Source organism: Symphalangus syndactylus, chromosome 10 (assembly GCF_028878055.3).
Source record: "Symphalangus syndactylus isolate Jambi chromosome 10, NHGRI_mSymSyn1-v2.1_pri, whole genome shotgun sequence".
NCBI classification, from domain to species: Eukaryota; Metazoa; Chordata; class Mammalia; order Primates; family Hylobatidae; genus Symphalangus; species Symphalangus syndactylus.
The window spans coordinates 124,029,860-124,049,955 of NC_072432.2; the positions used below are offsets into that span (position 1 = coordinate 124,029,860).

General features: G+C 40.6%; 2 protein-coding genes across 7 annotated transcripts in view; one reads left to right on the forward strand and one right to left on the reverse strand.

Annotated features, from left to right (window-relative positions):
- The window catches only part of PURG (purine rich element binding protein G), a 57,330-nt gene extending 52,573 nt beyond the window's left edge, over nt 1–4,757 (reverse strand). For 2 of the 4 annotated variants that reach the window (XM_063610897.1, XM_055295907.2), the window contains exons 1-2: nt 4,478–4,592; nt 3,318–4,187 (exon numbers count right to left, since the gene is read on the reverse strand). In XM_063610897.1, the coding sequence (XP_063466967.1) occupies nt 3,318–4,181 (864 nt within the window). In that variant the 5' untranslated portion in view covers nt 4,182–4,187; nt 4,478–4,592. Of the gene's footprint in view, nt 1–1,072; nt 4,188–4,477 lie in introns of those variants that run through there. The other 2 variants (XM_055295906.2, XM_055295905.2) reach the window with 2 other exon arrangements.
- A 400-nt stretch (nt 4,758–5,157) lies between these two features.
- The window catches only part of WRN (WRN RecQ like helicase), a 146,724-nt gene continuing 131,785 nt past the window's right edge, over nt 5,158–20,096 (forward strand). Inside the window, exons 1-2 of one of the 3 annotated variants that reach the window (XM_063610892.1) lie at nt 5,196–5,360; nt 19,265–19,490. The gene's annotated coding sequence lies outside the window, so the exon portion shown is untranslated. Of the gene's footprint in view, nt 5,361–19,264; nt 19,491–20,096 lie in introns of all 3 variants that reach the window. The other 2 variants (XM_055295908.2, XM_063610894.1) reach the window with 2 other exon arrangements.

Consider the following 20,096-nt stretch of genomic DNA (forward strand, 5'->3'; position numbering starts at 1 on the left):
CTCAAGTTTCAGGGACATGGCAGTCTGGGGCTTTAACAAGGAAAACTATAAAATGTAGAAGAACTTTAATATCTTTATAATACATTGCATCTTTTGCATATAAGCAACAGATTAGTGCTGCTTTCAATTGCTAGGAGCACACTGCCAACTATCAAGAGGAACCCGTTTCCAAATTTCATACTATTAGCTTATATTACTACAGTTTTGAGCCTGTACCACATTATGCTTGGATTATTATGTGCAAACATCATCAGTGTTTTAGAATGATACAGTGAACTAGTACTTTTGTTTACTAACTTTCATGCTCATTTTTTAACTTCTAACTTCCAGTTGCCTTAAGAGTTTAATGTCTTCAAGGCAGGGATTCTGTTATTTTGAAGGATACCATGAACACTTGCAGCTCCATGTATGTTACAAATGACAATAAATAAAATGCATATCGCACAGATAAGAATAGTAGCTTATTTTATAAGATACATGGCAATACATGTCCTAAGACCAGAGTTTTGAACTGGATCATATTTAATTATGGCTAATGAATTCTTGGGAATTTTAAGTATCAAAAAATCATAGCATCATCTCATTTTTCAATGATTAACTGAAAAAAATGAAACAAAAGGACTGGCAGAAGGCTTAATAATTTTAGAGCATATTCAATTGCCAGTATATATGCATCTATTTTAATCTGCAGCTTTGAGATGGTAAAAACTTTGAAGTATACATACAAGGTAGAAAATCTGGCTGCTTAACTAATTCTTTACTTAAATAATTAATGGAAAACTAAATTTAATAATGTTTATATACAATGAGTTAAAGATATTTATCTTTAAGTCTGACATGGTATTGTACGTATGTATACACACATATATATGTATACATGTATATACATATGTGTGTGTGTATATATATAGATATAGACACATACCCAAATCTTATCAGACCCAAAAGGTAAAAGGAAATCATTTAGACCTAATGGATATAAATATTTTAGAAAGGAAGACTTTAAGAGAGTGTATACACTCATAGCAATAGAGATAGGAACAATCAAATACTAGAATATTCACAGCTCCAGTTTGCCAAAATCTGACAGGTTGATTATTATTAATAGGCACTATGATGGGCAGCAATAACAATCAGTAGTACAGTAATTCAAGTGCACATCACTCCTTCATAGACCAAAAACTACTTTTTTAGCAAGCCTACATAGTTATTTTACAGTTAGGACTGTTTAAAAATCCTTGCTACTTTTAGAGTCTCAACACCCACCATGTGCTATTAGCTCTAGTACTAACATTATCTCCTAACCTTCAGTTGTTCCATAGTGATCCAGATGGTCCACAATTTTAATGAACTAATGAGATTCCTTCACGCTACTAGAGGAAATGTGAAATACAATCTGCAAACCAACACTAGTATATATGTTGGGGTTACTGATTGCTTGTTCTTAAGTAACATAAACCAATGAAATTAATTTTCTTAATTCATACCATCAAGTTTTCTTAGTGACCTCACATAAATGTATTGGGGGACAAAACTCTGGAAGAAAAAAATTGCTGATATAATTTTAAATTACTTTTAGCATATGAAAGAGCTACATTCTGATTTGAATCCATGCAGTCAGCTCTCATCAATGAGAGTGATATTTGGGGGTTGAAATCAGTGTTCTGGCTCTTAAATACGATTAGATGGACTTATTGTGTGGGAGGTGAATAAAGCCAAGATAAAAGACAATAATCTCATTCAGAAGAAAATATAGCTGAATAGATGTAATTTCAGTCAGTTAATATAGGATGGGTTGGTACACATATAACACTATACCCACTTGTTTAAAAAATTGCTTAGGTGTTGAAAAATTGCTGTGGCACTTCCTGGAAAGTAATTTTTAATACAGGTAAATGGGTGAGTCTTGTGTAAAGTCAGAAAGAGCACCTTGGAAAATGCCTGAATTTTCCTTTCAAATATATTTATAACCAATCTTCAAATAATATTTTTCTCAGACTGGAAATCTGTATTCTAAATTCTTTTTAGAAAAAAAAAAAAATAATCCCCGCCCGCTCCAGAATTAAAACACCTGTAAAATTCAGGTTTATATTGGAAGTGTTGACATGGTTTTAAGGGTAGCAATTGCAAAAGTGCTACTAAAATATATTATTACAGGTATATTTTTATATCAGTTAATTGGTGCACCAACCCTTCTGAAATAGTGTTAAAGAAGAAGCATAAAGTATAACACCTTGAGTCCATGATATATTTTGGGGAAGAAACCTCTTGCAATCCTCAAATTAGCATGAAAAGCTAAAACACCAAGATTTCCATAGCAAAGCCATTGGATGAAGCCTCCCACTCAATGTGACATAAAACTAATTCCTGAAACTTTGGAAAGTCAATAAAAATATATGGAACATTAAGTAGAGGTAAAGAAGGGATTGTAACTAAACTTAGAATAACGAATTAAAACTCTCCCATGGCTTTGATATGGCAACTATAAAATGTAGGGTTACCACAAAGTTTGAAATTATAGAATACTATAGTATTCTTAAGAAATATTATGACATTGTATTTTTAAGGTTTAATTAGATAATAAGATTTGATCCTTTGATGGTATATTCAGTTATCCAACGGACAATATACGTCTACTTGTACTTTTATAAGTAAATATTTATATATACCGCAGGTCAATTTCTGTTTCTGTGGTAACTGCCCTACAGGTAAGCTTAGCAGCTTTTAATGAAGTAGGATTGAAATACTTTTGGGGGAATTTGTTAACTAGAAAGTCACACTTCCATTTAAGTATATGTATATTTTTTTCAGGATTATGTCATAGTGCAATGTAAATCTTAGTTATGGTATTTAGAATGTCAGAATGTCACATTTTGTGCTGATTTGCATACTTCAATAGTCTGGAGCAGTTGAAGCAGCTAAACTATTTAGCTCTGGGAAGGTTGGAATTCCCGTAAGAATTATAGTGATCTATGTGTAACATAACATGAGAATCAGACTTCTTGAAGTATAACTACTAGAGGTATTACTAATAACAATGGGCCAAAAAAGAGGAAAAACTTCTTCAAAGGATAATGGATCAGTACTTTTAGCCAATTTGTGATTTTAAATTTTGCCTGATGGAGTTCAATTTCACTCTAGTCGAGGCATTCTTGTTCTTCACCACTGGCCTTTCTGCCATCCATTCTCTTTTCTTTATGGCTGTTGCAAATTTTCCTCATCTCTTCTTCATACTTGATAAAATTCTCCCCAAACCTTGTCCAAGCTTTGAATGGAACAGTAATAGTATTACGGTAAGGTGGTCTCACCTCACTTACCTTCAGGAAAATTCCATATTTATTAGAGCCCACATCAAAGTAGAACCTTTTATTGTCCACTCTGAAAGAAGTCCCCTCGGGGAGTTCAAGCGGGTCATCATCTCCACCTCTTCGTTCTTCTATGTCTCCTTCGCCATAGTCTTCAATCAGCTGCACCAAGGCATCACGAAACTCAATCATTCCTTGTGCTGGGAGGACAATAGTCTGTTCTTGGCCCAAACTGTGGCCAAAATAACCTATCATGCCAGTCCCCCGCATCATGGTTTGTCTAATCCGTAGGAAGCGACCCCGCTGATTTTCCTTTAGGTCTAGGTAATATTTCCTGTTGTCCCTCTCGATATAGTCTGTTTTCAGGACACTGTGAGGATGCTCTTCGGACCCCACCGAGACTGGTGGGGAGGGTGCCGAGTGCTTCTGCCTTCTCCTGGAGCCTTGTTCTTTGCTGTGGCCATGCTCTAGCCGGTGGCCTTTCAGGCCCAGGTGGGCATAGTGCTCGATGAAGTCCCCTAGACAGTCCTTCAGCTCCGCTGCCACAGACAGGGAGAGGGTCAGTTTACTCTTTCTGATGTTGTCCTGCCGGCCTCTCCCTATCCAGACTTCGGCTATCTTCAGGAAGCGGCCCCGGGAGCTTTGCTTCACGTCTAGGTAAAACCTCTTTTTCTGGATGTCCACTCGTTTGGAGGCCAGCTCCTGGATTTCGGCTGCGCCCCCGGCCTGATTAGGGGTGGCTGAGGCCGCGTAGTGGGGGTAGTGGGAGTGCTGGGCCTGGGGATAGAGTCTACTCTTGCTTAGGCCGGAGCCCCCTACATTCTTGCCTCCGCGGCCGCGGCCGCCGCCGCCTCCCCTTCGCCTGGCTCTTTCCATCTTCAGCTGCAAGTGACAAACAGACACACGGGGTGGGATGGGGGAGGGGTGTTGAGAACAATCGCAGACGCCCCTCGGCCTGACAGCCCCCGCCGCCGCCCGCGACCCCCACGCCGGGCCGGGCTCCCCCGGCGCCGCAGCGCGGGGCTCCAGCCACTGCCGGCCGGTTGGCGGCCGCCGCTCCGGCTCTGCCCGCGCTCCCCGCATCCCTCCGCCGCCCCCGGGGCCGCTCCCGCACGCTGCCGCCGCCCGTCCCGCGCTGCGCGGCCCCAGGTCCCCAGCCGGCGGGCACTCACATCATCTCTGCCATCACCGCCGCCGCCGATGCCCTTCACGACCACCGCCGCCGCCGCCGCCAGCTCTCGGCCCCTCTGCTGCAGCCGCCGCAGCCGCCGCCCCCCGCCTCCTCCCCCGCCGCCACCGCTCGCACTGCCCCCCGCCGGAGCAGCCGGGCAGGGGCATCGCCCGCGGCGCCCACCGCAGCCGCCCCTCCTGCGGCCGCTGCGGGGGCCGCCGCCTGGCTTCGGACACCGGCCCCACACCCGCCAGAAGGGGAGGGGAGGGGAGGCGGGGAGAGCGACGGCGGGGGGCGGGCGGTGGACCCCGCCTCCCCAGGCACAGCCCGCTGAGAAGAGCGGGTCTCCGCTCTTCCTCAGTGCAAGCTCTGACAGAAGCCCGGCGCGTGGGGTGCAGCGGGAGTGCAAGGGGACTGGACAGGTGTGAAGATGGGAATGAGGACGGGGCGGCGGGAGTGTTCTCACTTCTCCGGATTCCACCGGGATGCAGGACTCTTAACTGTCCAGCGGCACCTGCAAAGAGACTACACTTCCCGAGGTGCTTAGCGGCAGCGAGGGCCTCTACGCATGCGCACCGCGGCGCGCTGGGCGGGGCTGGATGGGCTGTAGTGGGAGGGTTGCAGCGCCGCGCGAAAGGCGAGCCGGGCCGGGGGCGGGGACGGGGCTGGAGGGGCGGGGCGGGGCGGGGCGGGGCGGGTCGGTCTCCCGGAGCTGATGTGTAGTGTGTGCGCCGGGGAAGCGCCGGGTTGTACTCGGCAGCGCGGGAATAAAGTTTGCTGATTTGGTGTCTAGCCTGGATGCCTGGGTTGCAGGCCCTCCTTGTGGTGGCGCTCCACAGTCATCCGGCTGAAGGAGAAGACCTGTTGGACTGGATCTTCTCGGGGTAACGTGTCTTCCTATTCCGGTTTTCCCAGCTCCGTGCCCCGGAGTATCTATGGTGCTAGGCTTCTGAGACACGTGGAGGTGCTTAGGCCCGCGGAGCAGGCCCCTGGGCTGTGTTTGTGAGATTCTGGAAAATCTGGAGCAGCCCCTCTGGAGCAGCTGGGAAAGGCGTCTCTCGGAGTTTCCGCCATCCAAAAAGTGCTTCCCCGCCCCTGACGGCTCCAGCCTGATGTTTATTTACCCTGCGCGTTTAGGATTGCTCTTTTTCCAGTACGGCCTTTATTATGGCAGAAATTGAGCCACTCCAGGTCTGCAAAGCAAAGTCGAGGGAAATAACCTGCTGCCTATGATTTACCAAGTGATGATGGATATTTTTGAGTTCAAATCACTCAGTCTTTAATGGATTTTCTTTTCTTTTTTTCCTAGTTGAATCTCAGTTGTTCTCAGGCTAGGTTTGATATGAAAAATACTACTGCCTATTGAAGAGGGTAATATAATTCTTAGGATGCTAATACAGGAGTCTGTAAGTCGGTGTACTTCAGGCTTTTTATGGTTTGGTACATTTCTTTTTAGGGGTGGGAGATTGGGATAAGTAGGACAGTTCAGATCTTGATGCCATTGAATAGTGGTGTCTACCTAAAAGGAAGAGGCTGGAGCACAAAATTATAATTTAAAGTGTTTACTTCAGCCAAAATGAGGACAGCTGCCTAGGACTCATTTCCCAGTTGCCTTGGGGAGTGCTCCTTCAGCCTTGGTTACAAGCAGGTTTTTAAAGGCGAAGGGTAAGAGTGGGCTGAGACAAAGTTGGTCAGGAATTGTTATTGATTTACAGAGATACCATTGCTTAGTGATTGGCTGTACACTGTAACTCATAGGGTATGAGTTATCGTGTCCAGCATATGGCATTTTATGGCTTCTTGGTGCCAGTCTAGAGCCCATATAGCAGGTGGGCTTTAAGAGATAATTATCCAGCTCAAACGGGGAGTGAGACGGGACTGTTTTTTCATTCTAATGCTTCTCTGGGCCTGATAATTTAAAGGGGCTTGCATTCTTCAGCTAAAATTTTATTTTCTTCTATTTTTTTTCCCCCACAGTGGTCTCCCTTTATTAATCCAACAAATGTTTGTTAAGGACTGCTCTAGGCACTAGAGATACCAGTAATGAACAAAACAGACAAACATCTCTCTCCTTTTGGAGCTTACATTTTAGTGGAAAGAGACAGGCAAAAAGTAAAATGTATAGGATGACAGAAGGTAAAAATAGAGATTAAAAAGGAAAGGGGGATGAAGAGTGTGTGTGTGTGTGTTGTGGGTGGGGGGCTGTAGGGAGCTGCAGTTTTACAATAAGGGTCAGGGAAGTCCTCACTGAGAAGGGAATTTTTGAGTCCAGAGCTCAAGGAAGTGAGAGAAGTTACCTTGACGTTCTCTGGAGAAGAAAGTACAAAGGCCCTGGGGGAACCTGCCTCTTTATATTCAGAGAGCAACTTAAGAGGCCTAGTGAACTGGAGCAGAGCGGAGAGGAGGTCAGAGGTCAGGCCAGAAAGGGAAAAGGGCCAGAATGTGTAGGACTTTGGGCTATATTGAAAATTTGGAGGCCGGGTGCGGTGGCTCACGCCTGTAATCCCAGCACTTTGGGAGGCCGAGGTTGGCGAATCACGAGGTCAGGAGATCAAGACCATCCTGGCTAACACGGTGAAACCCCGTCTGTACTAAAAATACAAAAAAATTAGCCGGGCGTGGTGGCGGGCGCCTGTAGTCCCAGCTACTCTGGAGACTGAGGCAGGAGAACGGCGTGAACCCAGGAAGCGAAGCTTGCAGTGAGCCGAGATCGCGCCACTGCACTCCAGCGTGGGAGACAGAGCGAGACTCCGTCTCAAAAAACAAAAAAAAAAACCAAAAAAAAGAAAATTTGGGCTTTCATTCTGAGGGAGATGGGAAGCTGTTGGAGAGTTGTTAGGGAAACGTGATCTGAATTATGTTTCTAAAAAATTATGGCAAGATACCATAAAATTTGCCATCTTAACCATTTTTAAGTGTTCAATTTAGTGACATTAATTACACTCATCATGTTGTGAAATCATCACCACCACTATTTCCAAGACCTTAACGACTTCAAACAGAAACTATAACTTTTAAGCAGTAACTCCCCATTGCCTCATCCGCCCAGCCCTTAGTGACTTTAAATGCACATTCTTCCTCTACAAATTCGCCTATTCAAGATAGTCTACATAAGTGGAATCATATAATATTTGTCTTTTTTGTATCTGGCCAATTCCACTCAGCATTCTTTTTTAAACAGCTTTATTGAGATATAATTAATATATCATATGTTTCACCCATTTAAAGTGTGCAATACAATGGTTTTTAGTTTGTCTTCAGAGTTGTACAACCTTTATCACAATTACCTTTAGGATTTTTTCATTACCCAAAAGAGAATCTCCATAACCATTAGTACTCAATCCCACCCGCTTTCCTAGGCAATCACTTACCTATTTTTTTGTCTCTATATAGCTATCAAACCCTATGATATTCCTTCTATCTAACTGTATTTTCGTACTCTTTAACAACCTCTCTTCATTCCCACCACCCATCCATCCCAGCCTCTGGTAATCACCGTTCTGCTTACTACCTCAATGACATCAAATTTTTTAGCTCCCACATATAAGTGAGAACATGGGATATTTGTCTTTCCCTGCCTGGTTTATTTCACTTGACAAAATGTCTTCCAGTTCCATTCATGTTGCTGCAAATGACAGGATCTCATTCTTTATTATGGCTTAATAATATTTCATTGTATACATAGATCACATTTTTTTTATCCACTCATCTGTTGATGGACAGTTAGCTTGATTCCATATTCTGGCTATTGTTGAATAGTGCTGCGGGAAACATGGAAGTGCAGATAGCTCTTTGATATACTGATTTCATTTCCCTTGCATATATACGCTGTAGTGGATTTGCTGGACCCGCTTGTAGTTCTACATTTAATATTTTGAGTTATTTCCATAATGGTGGTAATAATTTACATTCCTACCAACAGTGAGGAAGGAGTTCCCTTTTCTCCACATCCTCGCCAACACTTACCTTTTGTCTTTTTGGTAATAGCCATTCTAACAGGTGTGAGGTGATATCTCATTGTGATTTTGATTTACATTTCCCTGATGGTTATTGATGAGCAATGTTTCATATACCTGTTGGTTATTTGTATATCTCCTTTTGAGAAATGTCTATTCAGGTCTTTTGCTCATTTTTAAAATATGGTTTGTTTATTTATTTATTTTTTTGCTATTGAGTTGTTTGACATCCTTAAACATTTTGGAAATTAACCTCTTATTAGATGTATAGTTTGCAAGTATTTTTTCTGATTTTGTAGATTCTGTCTTCACTCTGTTGAATTTGCTGTGCAGAGAAGCATTTTATTTTGATGTAATCCCTTCGTCTATTTTTGCTTTTGTTACCTTTGCTTTTGAAGTCATATCCAAAAAATCATTACCCAGATCAGCAGTCCCCAACCTTTTTGGTACCAAGGACTGGTTTCATCGAAGACAATTTTTCCATCCACAGGAGGGAGGGGATGGTTTCAGGATGATTCAAGCACATTACATTTATTGTGCACTTTGTTTCTATTATTATTACATTGTAATATATAATGAAATAATTGCACAATTCACCATAATGTAGAATCACTGGGAGCCCTGAGCTTGTTTTCCTGAAACTTGAGGGTCCAATCTGGGAGTGATGGGAGACAGTGACAGATCATAAGGCATTAGGTTCTCCTAAGGAGCATACAACCTAGATCCCTTGCATGCGCAATTCACAGTAGGGTTTGGGCTGCTATGAGAATCTAATGCCACCGTTGATGTGTCAGGAGGTGGAGCTCAGGTGGTAATGTGAGGAATGGGGAGCAGCTGTAAATAAAAATGAAGCTTCGCTTGCTTGCCTGCTGCTCACCTACTGCTTTGTGGCCTGGTTCCTAACAGGCCGTGGACTGGTACTAATCTGCGGCCCCGGGGTTGGGAACCTCTAGCCCTGACCAATGTTAGGGAGCTTTTTTCCTGTGTTTTCTTCAAGTGGTTTCATGGCTTTGGGTCTTACATTTAAGTCTTTAGTCCATTTTGAGTTGATGCTGTATGTGGTGAGAGATAATTGACTACTTTCATTCTTTTGCATATGGTTATCAGTTTTCCCAACACCATTTATTGAAGAGCCTGACCTTTCCCCATTGTGGGTTCTTGGCTCTTTTGTCAAAAATCAGTTGGCTATAAATGTGTGGTTTTATTTCTTGGGTCTCTATTCTCTTCTGTTATCTGTGTGTCTCTTTATGCCAGTACCGTGCTGTTTTGATTACTAGAGTTTAGTATATTTTGAAGTCAGGTAGTGTGATGCCCCTAGCTTTGTTCTTTTAGCTCAAGATTGCTTTGGCTATTCACAGTCTTTTGTGAGGATAATGTTTTCAAGGTTCACCCATGTTTTGGCATGTATCAGAACTCGATTTCTTTTTATGGCTGAATAATATTCTACTGTTTATATTATATATATGCCATATTTATTTATTCATATGTTGATGGACACTTAGGTTGTTTCCACCTTTTGGCTATTATGAATAATGCTGTTATTAACATTGGTGTACAAGAATCTGAGTTCATATTTTCAATTCTTTTGGGAATATACCTACGAGTGGACTTACTGGATCATATGGTAAGCTTTTGGTTTAGCTTTTTAAGGAACTGCTAAAACTGTTTTTCCATGGGAGCACTGTATAAGTGTTCCAGTTCTCCATATGCTCACCAAAACTTAATTTCCTTTTTTAAAAATTATAGCTATCCTAGTAGGTGGTGGAAAGTGGTATCTTACTGTGGTTTTGTTTTGTATTTCTTTAATGACTAATGATGTTGAGCATCTTTTAATGTGCTTATTGGCCATTATATATCTTCTTTGGGGAACTGTCTGTTAAGTCCTTTGCCCATTTTTTAATTGAGTTTTTTTTTTCTGTTGAATTGTAGGAGATCTTTATATATTCTGAATATTAAACCCTTATTGGGTATATGATTTGCAAATAATTTCTCCCATTTTGTGGGTTTTCTTCACTTTTTGGTATTGTTCTTTGATTCACTTTTAAATTTTTATAGAGTCCAGTTTATCTATTTTTTCTTTTGTTGCCTATGCTTTTGGCATCATACCTAATTCCCAAATCCAAGGCCGTGAAGATTTTCTGCTATGTTTTCTTTTAATAGTTTTATAGTTTTACTTTTTCTATTGGAGTTTTAAGTTAATTCTTGTATATTAGTGATACATTTTAAGTTATTTTTGTATATGGTGTGAGGTAGGGGTCCAACTTCACTCTTTTCCATATGGAGATCCAGTTGTCCCAGCACCACATGTTTAAGAGTCTATTCTTTCCCCACTGAATGGACTTGGCACCCTTGTCAAAAATCAATTGGTTGTAAATGTATGGATTTACTTCTGGAATCTCTATTCTATTCTATTTTATTTATATTTCTGTCCTTATGCCTGTACCACACTGTTTTGATTACTGTAGCTTTGTAGTAAGTTTAGAAATTGGGAGACATGAGTCCTCCAACTTTATTCTTCTTTTTCAAGATTATTTTGGCTGTTTGGGGTCCCTTGCAATTCTGGTGAATTTGAGGATCACCTTTTCCATTTCTGCAGAAAAGCCTTTTGATAGGGATTGCATTGAATCTGTAGATAACTTTGGGTAGTATTGACATCTTAACAATATTAAGTCTTTCTATGCATGAACATGGGATATCTTTCCATTTATTTGTGTTTTCTTTAATTTCTTTCAGCAGCATTCTGTAGTTTTCAGAGCACACGTTTTTCACCTCCTTGGTTAAATTTATTCCTTGGCATTTTATTCTTTTAGCTGCTATTGTAAATGCAGTTACTTTCTTAGTTTCCTTTCAGATTGTTCATTTCTGGTGTATAGCAACAGCTGATATTTCAGTGTTGATGTTGTACTCTGTAACTTTGTTGAATTTACTTATTAGATCTAGTAGCTTTCTTTTGAGATTTTTATATGGGATTATGTCATCTGTATACAGAGATAGTTTTACTTCTTCCTTTCCATTATGGATGCCTTTTATTTCTTTTCCATATCTAATTTCTCTGGCTAGAACTTTCAATATGATGTTGAAAAGCAGTGGTGAAAGTGGGTATCTTTGTCTTGCTTCCTATCTTAGGTGGAAAGCTTTCAGTCTTTCACCATTAAGTATGGTGTTAGCTGTGGGTTTTCATAAATGCCCTTTATCATGTTGAGGAAATACCCTTTTATTCCTAGTTTTCTGAGTTTTTATCATGAAAGGGTGTTGGATTTTGTCAAATGCCTTTTTCTGTGTCAATTGAAATGATCATGTATTTTTCCTCCCTTATCTTAATGTAATGTGTTATATTGATTAATTTTCTTATGTTGAACCACCCTTGCCTTTCTGGGGTAAATTTCAGACGCTCATGTTATATAGTCCTTTAAATTGAGTTATCTTGTAACAGAATCACTCTGCCACTGTTTTGAGCATAGGCCATGGGGAAAAGCAGGTAAAAGGTAATATGGCTTGAACCAGCATTGTAGCAGCGGAAGTGGTGAGAGGAGGTCGAATTTTGGCTTTGTTTTGAAGATAGAACCAACAGTATTTGCTGACAGATTAGATGCAGAATGTGAAAGGAGGAGATGAGTCAGGATGAATCCAAGGCTTTTGGCATGAGCAACCAGAAAGATGAAGGTGACTACTAGGAAGGGAAATACACAAAAGGAGCAGTTTGGGGAAACTTTATATCTATTGAGTGGAATATGCCAATTAGAGATTCAAATATCCAGTAAATAATTGGCTATCAAAGTTTGAAGTTAAGAGGAATGGTCTAGGCTGTTTATATAACTTTGGAAGTCATTAGTATATAACAGCTAATTTAAAAGCCAGCAGACTCTAAGGGAGTGAGTGTAGAGGGAGAAGAGAACAGGTCTGTGACTTGAATCCTGGAATGCTGTGATGTTTAGAGATTGGGGAGGTAAGAAGGAGCAGCAGAGTATACTGAAAAGGAGTTGTTACTGATATAGATGGAGACTCAAGAATTATCACAGAAGCCTGATAAAATGTTTCAAGAAGATGGGTGTGATTAATTGTGTCACTTACTGCCGGTACATTGACTCAGATGAGCGTTGAGAATTGGCTATAGGATTTGACAACATAAAAGTCATTGGAAACCTTGACATGAGCCCTTTTCGTGGAGTGGAGTGGTTACAATGGATTTAAGAGAGGATTAAAGGAGTGGAAACAGATGCTAGTATAGATGACTCGTTTGAGTAGTTTTCCTACAAAGGGGAGAATAATAATGGAGCAGTTAGCCAAAAGTTGAGTTTTTTTTTTTTCTTTTTTTTAGTTGGGAAAAATTACGTATATGTTGATGGGTCTTTTCTGGCAGACCAGTAGAGAGAAAAAGTTGATGATGTAGGAGACGGGAAAATGTCTTTGAGTAGATGTCTTTGAGAAAATGTCTTTGAGTAGATGAGAGGTTTGCACACATGGAGAGGTTGGATGTAGGAGTACAGACAGTTCATCCATAGTTACATAAGAAAAGGTAGATGTATTAGGGTTCTCCTGAGAAACAGAACCAATAGGAGATCTTTATATCTCTGTGTCCATCTCTATCTGTATCTCTGTCTCTGTATCTATCAAGAGATTATAAAAGTCTTAAGATCTGCCAGGAGATATACCCACGGGAGCTAATGGTATAGTTCCAGGCCAGTTGTGAAGGCCTGAGAACCAGGAGAGCCTATGGTGTACGTTCCAGTCTGAGTCCAAGTCTGAAGGCAGGAGAAAACCAATGTCCCAGCTCAAAGACAGGCAGAGGGAGCAGATCTTCCCTTACTTAGCCTTTTTATTTATTCAGGCCTTCAACAAATTGAAGGCCCACCCACATTAGGGAGGGCAGTCTGTTTTACTCAGTCTACTGAATCAAATGTTAGTCTCACCCAGAAACATCCTCACAGACACACCCAGAATAATGGTTAGCCAAATATCTGGGCACCCCATGGCCCACTCAAATTGACACATAAAATTAACCACCACAGTAGAATATATGGGTACAAATATAATTATGTGACATAGATTTCAGGGTAAGAGCTTGTGGAAATTCATTTTTGATTGCTTCTAATGAAATCGGAAGCAAGATCATCAGCTAAGAGTGACGATTGGTGGAGGAAATATGAAGTTTAAGTGGAGAGGAGAAGGTATAAAATAGTCTTAGGAGGGGAGGATAGTAAATAGATTAGGGAAAAGTTGTAGGATTGCCAGGAAGCACTAAGGGCCCACTTGAGGCTGGTGGTCACAAATTTAAAGTGAGACCAGTCAAAATCGTTGTGCTTTTCACCTGCTACATTCATTCAGCTGCATAGGTACAGGCACAGAGTTGGTCAAGAGTTCTTTTTTATTCGGGGTTAGAGTTTTGCCAGGAGATAATAATAAAGCCAGAAGGGCAATGAATTTGAGGGAGTATGCAAGGAAGTGGCTATTAACTTGGAGTTTAAACTGATCAAGAAGAGAAGTAAGGACTGCCCAAGGGGTGAGGACAATGATATGGTAGCAGGGCCCTTAAAGGCCCCAGTTAGATGAAAAGATTGTTGGAATTGAGTTTCTAGAGGGAATGAACTTGAAAAACAGGAGGTGTTGGTTGGAGAGTGGGATGTATGGAATTGAGATTATGGAAGGATTCAGTCGTTGGTAATAACATAGTATCTTTGTAGGAATAAATGGGTGGAGCAGGATGCAGACAAGATCACTGGAGGAGGGCTGGTCAGAAGACTGGGAGGCACTATCTCCCTTGGATATTATACATCAAAGATTGTGATCTACTAGACAAGTAGTGGGGAAAGGGTAGGATATAGATATTAATGGCTATAGTTTTGATGGTGATGGTCATGGTGATGATGATGGTCCATTAACACTCAACTCAAATACCATCAATTTGATTAATATCTAACACGACAAAGTTAGGTGTTGAGTTACATGTGGTTATATTGTAACTAATAGTCAACCCTTCATGGACTTCTATTCTTTGATGAGACTCTTCTTGTAGGAGTAGTAGGTGCCTTAAAGCACCTTTTCATAGTTGTCAGATTGAAATCCTTCACCAGTGGTTTAGTTTAACCCTGCTACTGTGGAAGCTTCTCTTGGCTTTCTGTGTGGGCTGCTTCTTTGTCTAGTTTTACCTTTTAGCATAAAAGGGGTTAGCATACTATTGTGAATAATTTATTGGTGAGAAGGTAAGCAGAGAAGTAGAGTACTCTATGACCTAGTAATTTCATATCTAGGAATCTATCCTATAGAAATGATAGGAATGCCTAACAACACCCACATATCCACAAGGGTATTCATTGAACGTTATTTTTGGTGAAATTCGCAAGCAACCTAATTATCATCAATAGGGAATTGTTCAATTATGATAGATAAAATGGAATTCTATTCAGTCTTCAAAAAGTCAGATCAAGAAGTGGTATTACATTTTAATTATCCCATCCTGTCAACAAGAGTGCCTTCAGTTGCAAGTAATGGAAAAACCAGTCAAACTGACTTCAGCAATAAAAGGTTATTTATTGGTCTGTTTCATGGAGACATCTGAGGTAGAGTGGCCTTCAGGCAAGTTCACTCAAGGATCCGACTATTTTTCTGGCCTTATTCTTGGCCCTCTTCTATGAAACCACCTTCAGGGTGGTTTCTTATATGCTCGTAAGATGGCTACTTGCATCAACCTTGACTACATCTAGCAGGAGCAAAAGCATCCTTTCTCGTGCCAGAGGAGAGTCCCGAGATTTATTGCAATTGGACTGCCTTGGAACCAATAATTATGGCCAGGAGATGGAGGCTAGAGAACTGAGACCTGGGTCATAGCTCCTATCCTTGAATCAGTTGTATAGCAAGGGGAACTGGATTTTCCTATTGGCCTTAAGACAGTTGGATTTCACCTTAGTCTTGGTGATGAGGTCAATTCCATCCATAAAACTTTGCTGTTACACATTTTGGGATGGAGTGAGGAGGGCTGAATGGATATTAGGATGCTACTGAAATTTACCGTACACAATGGATCATTATCGTCTTCTTTCTTAGTGTTAAGGTAATCAGCCTCTTTTTCCTCCTCCTGTGCTTGACTTTACTAAAACCATGAGACATGTTTAACCTCAGGACTCCAATTTGAAAAAATATAGACTTATTTACTTTATTACTTACAGAAGCCCTTCATAGTACTCTCAGATAGCAAGAAAGAGGTAGACAGGGAGTGAGGGAGGGGGGATCATGCTTACCGAGAAACAAATTATAGAGTATTGAAACTCCCCTTCATATACCTGACCTCAATCCCATTCAGTTACCAGTAGGGGCCCCTATTAATTGGTACCTCACCAGCTTTTGCTGTTCATTCATAAAACTGAGTCATTGAAGTACAGTAGAAAAATAATTGGACTACAAGATAACTTATTTCCTTCTAGGAAATCCATAATTTCAAAATATCTGATTTTTCTTCTTGTTTGTATTATGTAAACTTACCCTGTCTGAGGGTCCTCCTGGATTGTTCTTTGCATTTATATATACATAGAATTCCATTTTCTTTTTTCTTGTTTTTTTTTTTAGATGGAGTCTCACTCTGTCGCCCAGGCTGCAGTGCAGTGGCACAATCTCGGCTCACTGCAAGCTCCGCCTTCCGGGTTCACGCCATTCTCCTGCCTCAGCCTCCCCAGCAGCTGGGACTACAGGCGCATGCTGCCACTCCCGGCTAATTTTTTGTATTTTTAGTAGAGACGGGGTTTCACTGTGTTAGCCAGTATGGTCTCGATCTCCTGATTTCGTGATCCGCCCACCTTGGCTTCCTGAAATGCTGGGATTACAGGCGTGAGCCACCTTGCCCGACCTTCTTTTTTTTTTTTTGAGACGTTGAGATGGAGTCTCACTCTGTTGCCCAGGCTGGAGTGCAATGGCACGTTTTCGGCTCACTGCAACCTCCACCTCCTGGGTTCAAGTGATTCTCCTGCCTCAGCCTCCTGAGTAGCTGGGATTACAGGCACCTGCCACCATGCTCTGCTAATTTTTGTATTTTTAGTAGAGATGGGGTTTTACCATGTTGGTCAGGCTGGTCTCGAACTCCTGACTTCGTGTTCTGCCTGCCTCGGCCTCCCAAAGTTCTGGGATTACAGGCGTGAGCCACCGTGCCCGGCCAATTTCATTTTCTATTTTAAAATTTAAACTACCACTGACACTTCGTTTTCCCTCTGTTTTACTTAGCATTTATCTTAGAGAATGATCTTAATATGTATAGTTCTATTTTATTCTTTTACTGGCAGCTTAGTATGCCATATTTTGGATGTGTCATTGTTTGTTTACCTATTAATTTACCCTATAACTGCTTCCCGTGTTTTTGCTTTTACAAAGGGATGTAATGAACATCCTTTACGTACGTCTTTGTGCGTATGTGCAAATATTTCCATAGGATAGATGTAATTACTGACTTGAAGGTTATGCAGATTTAAAATTTTGATGCCGTCTATGAAACGTCTTTCAAAATGGTGATGCCAGTTTCTTCTCTTTTTAGAGAAGACCAATTACTGCATATGGTCAATCTTTTAAATTTTTGCTGGTAATGATATATCAAAGTTATAACCAGTTTTTTGACCTCATTTCTTGAATAACTTGTTTTTTCTCAAAGATAAGAAATGCTTCCTTCATCGTATGTCAAATTTCCATATTTACATGGATCTATTTCTGGACATGGCAAGTTTTATTTATTTATTGTATGTATTTACGGTGTACAACATGATGTTTTGATACACATATACATAGTGAAATGATTCCTACAGTCAAACAAATTAACATGTTCACCACCTTCCATAGTCTCTGCAGTCTTCAAGGTTTTCTCCATATGGGATGAGACATGCTATGTCTGATCTGTTTTTGTATTTTTACACCAATTCCACACTAATTTTTTTTTTTTTTTTTTTGACGGGGAGTCTCGTTCTTATTGCCCAGGCTGGAGTGCAATGGCATGATCTCCGCTCACTGCAACCTCCGCCTCCCAGGTTCAAGCAATTCTCCTGCCTCAGCCTCCCTAGTAGCTGGGATTACAGCACTGGCTACCACACCTGGCTAATTTTTGTATTTTTAGTAGAGACGGGGTTTCACCATGTTGGCCAGGCTGGTCTCGAACTCCTGACCTCAGGTGATCTGCCCGCCTCAGCCTCTGAAAGTGCTGGGATTACAGGTGTGAGCCACCTCACCTGACACACACTATTTTAATTACTGTAGTTTTAAAAGTTTCGTATTTAATACGGTGAATTTTTCCTTGCTGGTCTTGTTTTTCAAAAAAAAAATTGCTGCTCTTGAGTATTTTCTCTTCCCAGTGAACTTTAATGTAAAATCATGTGGTTCAATGAAAAATTCTGATGACTTTTTTTCTTGGTATTGCTTCTTGAGTGTATTGATTTAATTAATATATTTACAGTTTTGGGTCTGGCTGTGCTGGAACTCTGTGTCTTATCCAGTCCTTTTTTAACTGTCTTAATAAAATTTGCTAGTTATCTTTAAAGTGGATCTTGTATATTTTATGTTAGGTTTATTCCCAGGTAGGTTGTCATTTTCGCTGTTACTGATTTTGGATATACATTTTGGATATAATTGTATAATTTTTACCTGGATATAATTGTATTTGATTCTGTCTCATATATAAAAATGAGATAGGATAATAATTTATCCTAGGATAAAAATAATTTGAGTATCCTTATTTTGAATCTGGTACCTTACTTGCTCTTCTTAAACAAATAGATAAAATTACTTGTCTTCAAAGAGATACTGTGGAAAAATTATTTATTTTAGGAGACTTTGGAGCTTTGATAAAAATTAGGCTTATCTTTTGTAAAAGCTGGTTAGTGATAGCAATCAGACTCTTTTGAAGGTGATTTTTTTTCTTTCCTTTGATAAAATGCTTAATATGAGGGAGGATTAAGAAAGAGGATGGCTTTTGAACAGTTTCTTCATGGGGAAATAAGAAATTAGAATAATTTCATGTTCTCCAAAAAAGAACAATGACCTTCCCTCCTGAGCCTACTTCAGGCCTCTGTTTCTTTCTGACTCTGTTGTTCTCATCTCTGCATTTTTCTCATCTCTTCTACTGTTAGTGTTTTAGTCTGGCTCCTCAGCAGAGGGCAGAAATTCACCTTCTCTTTAGCTGTCTTTGAAACCAAGAAGATAGAGGTATGAGATCTTCATAGTCTGTGGTAAGAATAATAGAAGCCATCAGAAAAAAATATCAAAGCTTTGTAGCTCCTCCTGGAAGTTTTGATGTGAAGCAGGAGACATCACCTGTTGGTACCTGACTCGCTTTTGCTGTTCATTCATAAAACAGAGTCTCTGAAGTACAGTAGAAAAATAATTAGACTGGAGGATAACTTTTTTCCTTCCAGGAATTACACAATCACAAAATTGCTGATTTTTCTTCTTATTCATATTACATAAACTTATCCTGTCCAAAGAGACTATATTTGAACTTACTATGTAAGATTTGCATTAGGTAAATTTATGGCTGCTTCCAGAATTGTGTATTAATTTTCCAGTTTCTTTTTTACCCAATCTCCACTTTTACCTTTCCCTCTTCCCCTTATACTTAAATTGGTCCTATTGTAAAATTTATGCATTTCTCTTTCTACCTGGCAATGCTGATTATTTTTATTTTTTTTATTTTTTGAGGCAAGGTCTCACTCTTTCACCCAGGCGGTAGTGCAGTGGCACGATCATGGCTCACTGCAGCCTCGAACCCCTGGGCTCAAGTGATCCTCCCACCTCAGTCTCCCAAGTAGCTGGGACTACAGATGTGTGCCATCGCACCTGGCTAATTTTTGTATTTTTTGTTGAGACAGAGTTCGCCATGTTGCCTAGGCTGGTCTTGAACTCCTGGACTCAAGCCATCCTCCTGCCTCAGCCTCCCAAAGTGCTGGAATTACTGGCACGTACCACTACGTCCAGCCAGGGCTGAGTTTCTGAATCATCATTGCAGCAAGAGGAATTGGATTACCTTTAGACCACTGGCTCTACTGTGGACTGGGAGTGGGACACCTTCCTTAAAGCACATTGGACATTGGCTTTGTGGGTAACTGATCTTTACCTGAATGAAATTTATTGGTACTGTATTAAGGGTCCAGGGTGGAATGGATGCTAGCAAGGCAACTGTCAACATCCACTTACTGATGAATCCTATAAAATTTTATCTCAGGCCATACGAAGTAACAGTACTAAATATGAAAGGAAAAATAGACAGCCTAAGCAACTTTTTAAATTGACTTACTTGAAAACTTTCTCTGCAGTTTCCCAGTTTATAATGGTTGATTTCAGCTGACTGGCTATAGCTACTTAGAGAACAGAGGAAATTCATTAAAAATAATGAATTATTCAGTTGGGTAGTGAAATCCAGTTATAAAGCACTTTGCTGTGCCATGGATTCAGTTCAGGTCAAGTGATGTTCCTGGTTTATGGGCAGTGCGGCTTCTCACTATGACACAGCAAAGAACGTGGCTTTTATCCTTTACCCTTGTTGCTAACTAAAATTAATGGCATTTTATTGTGTTTATTTGTTTGATTCCATTTACAGTTTATTTCACTTGGTTTTATTAGTACAAAATTGTGCTTTATGTAATATTTGACAGTTAGGAAAAATTGTTAGATACCTATAAAGAAACAAGTCTCTCAAAAATC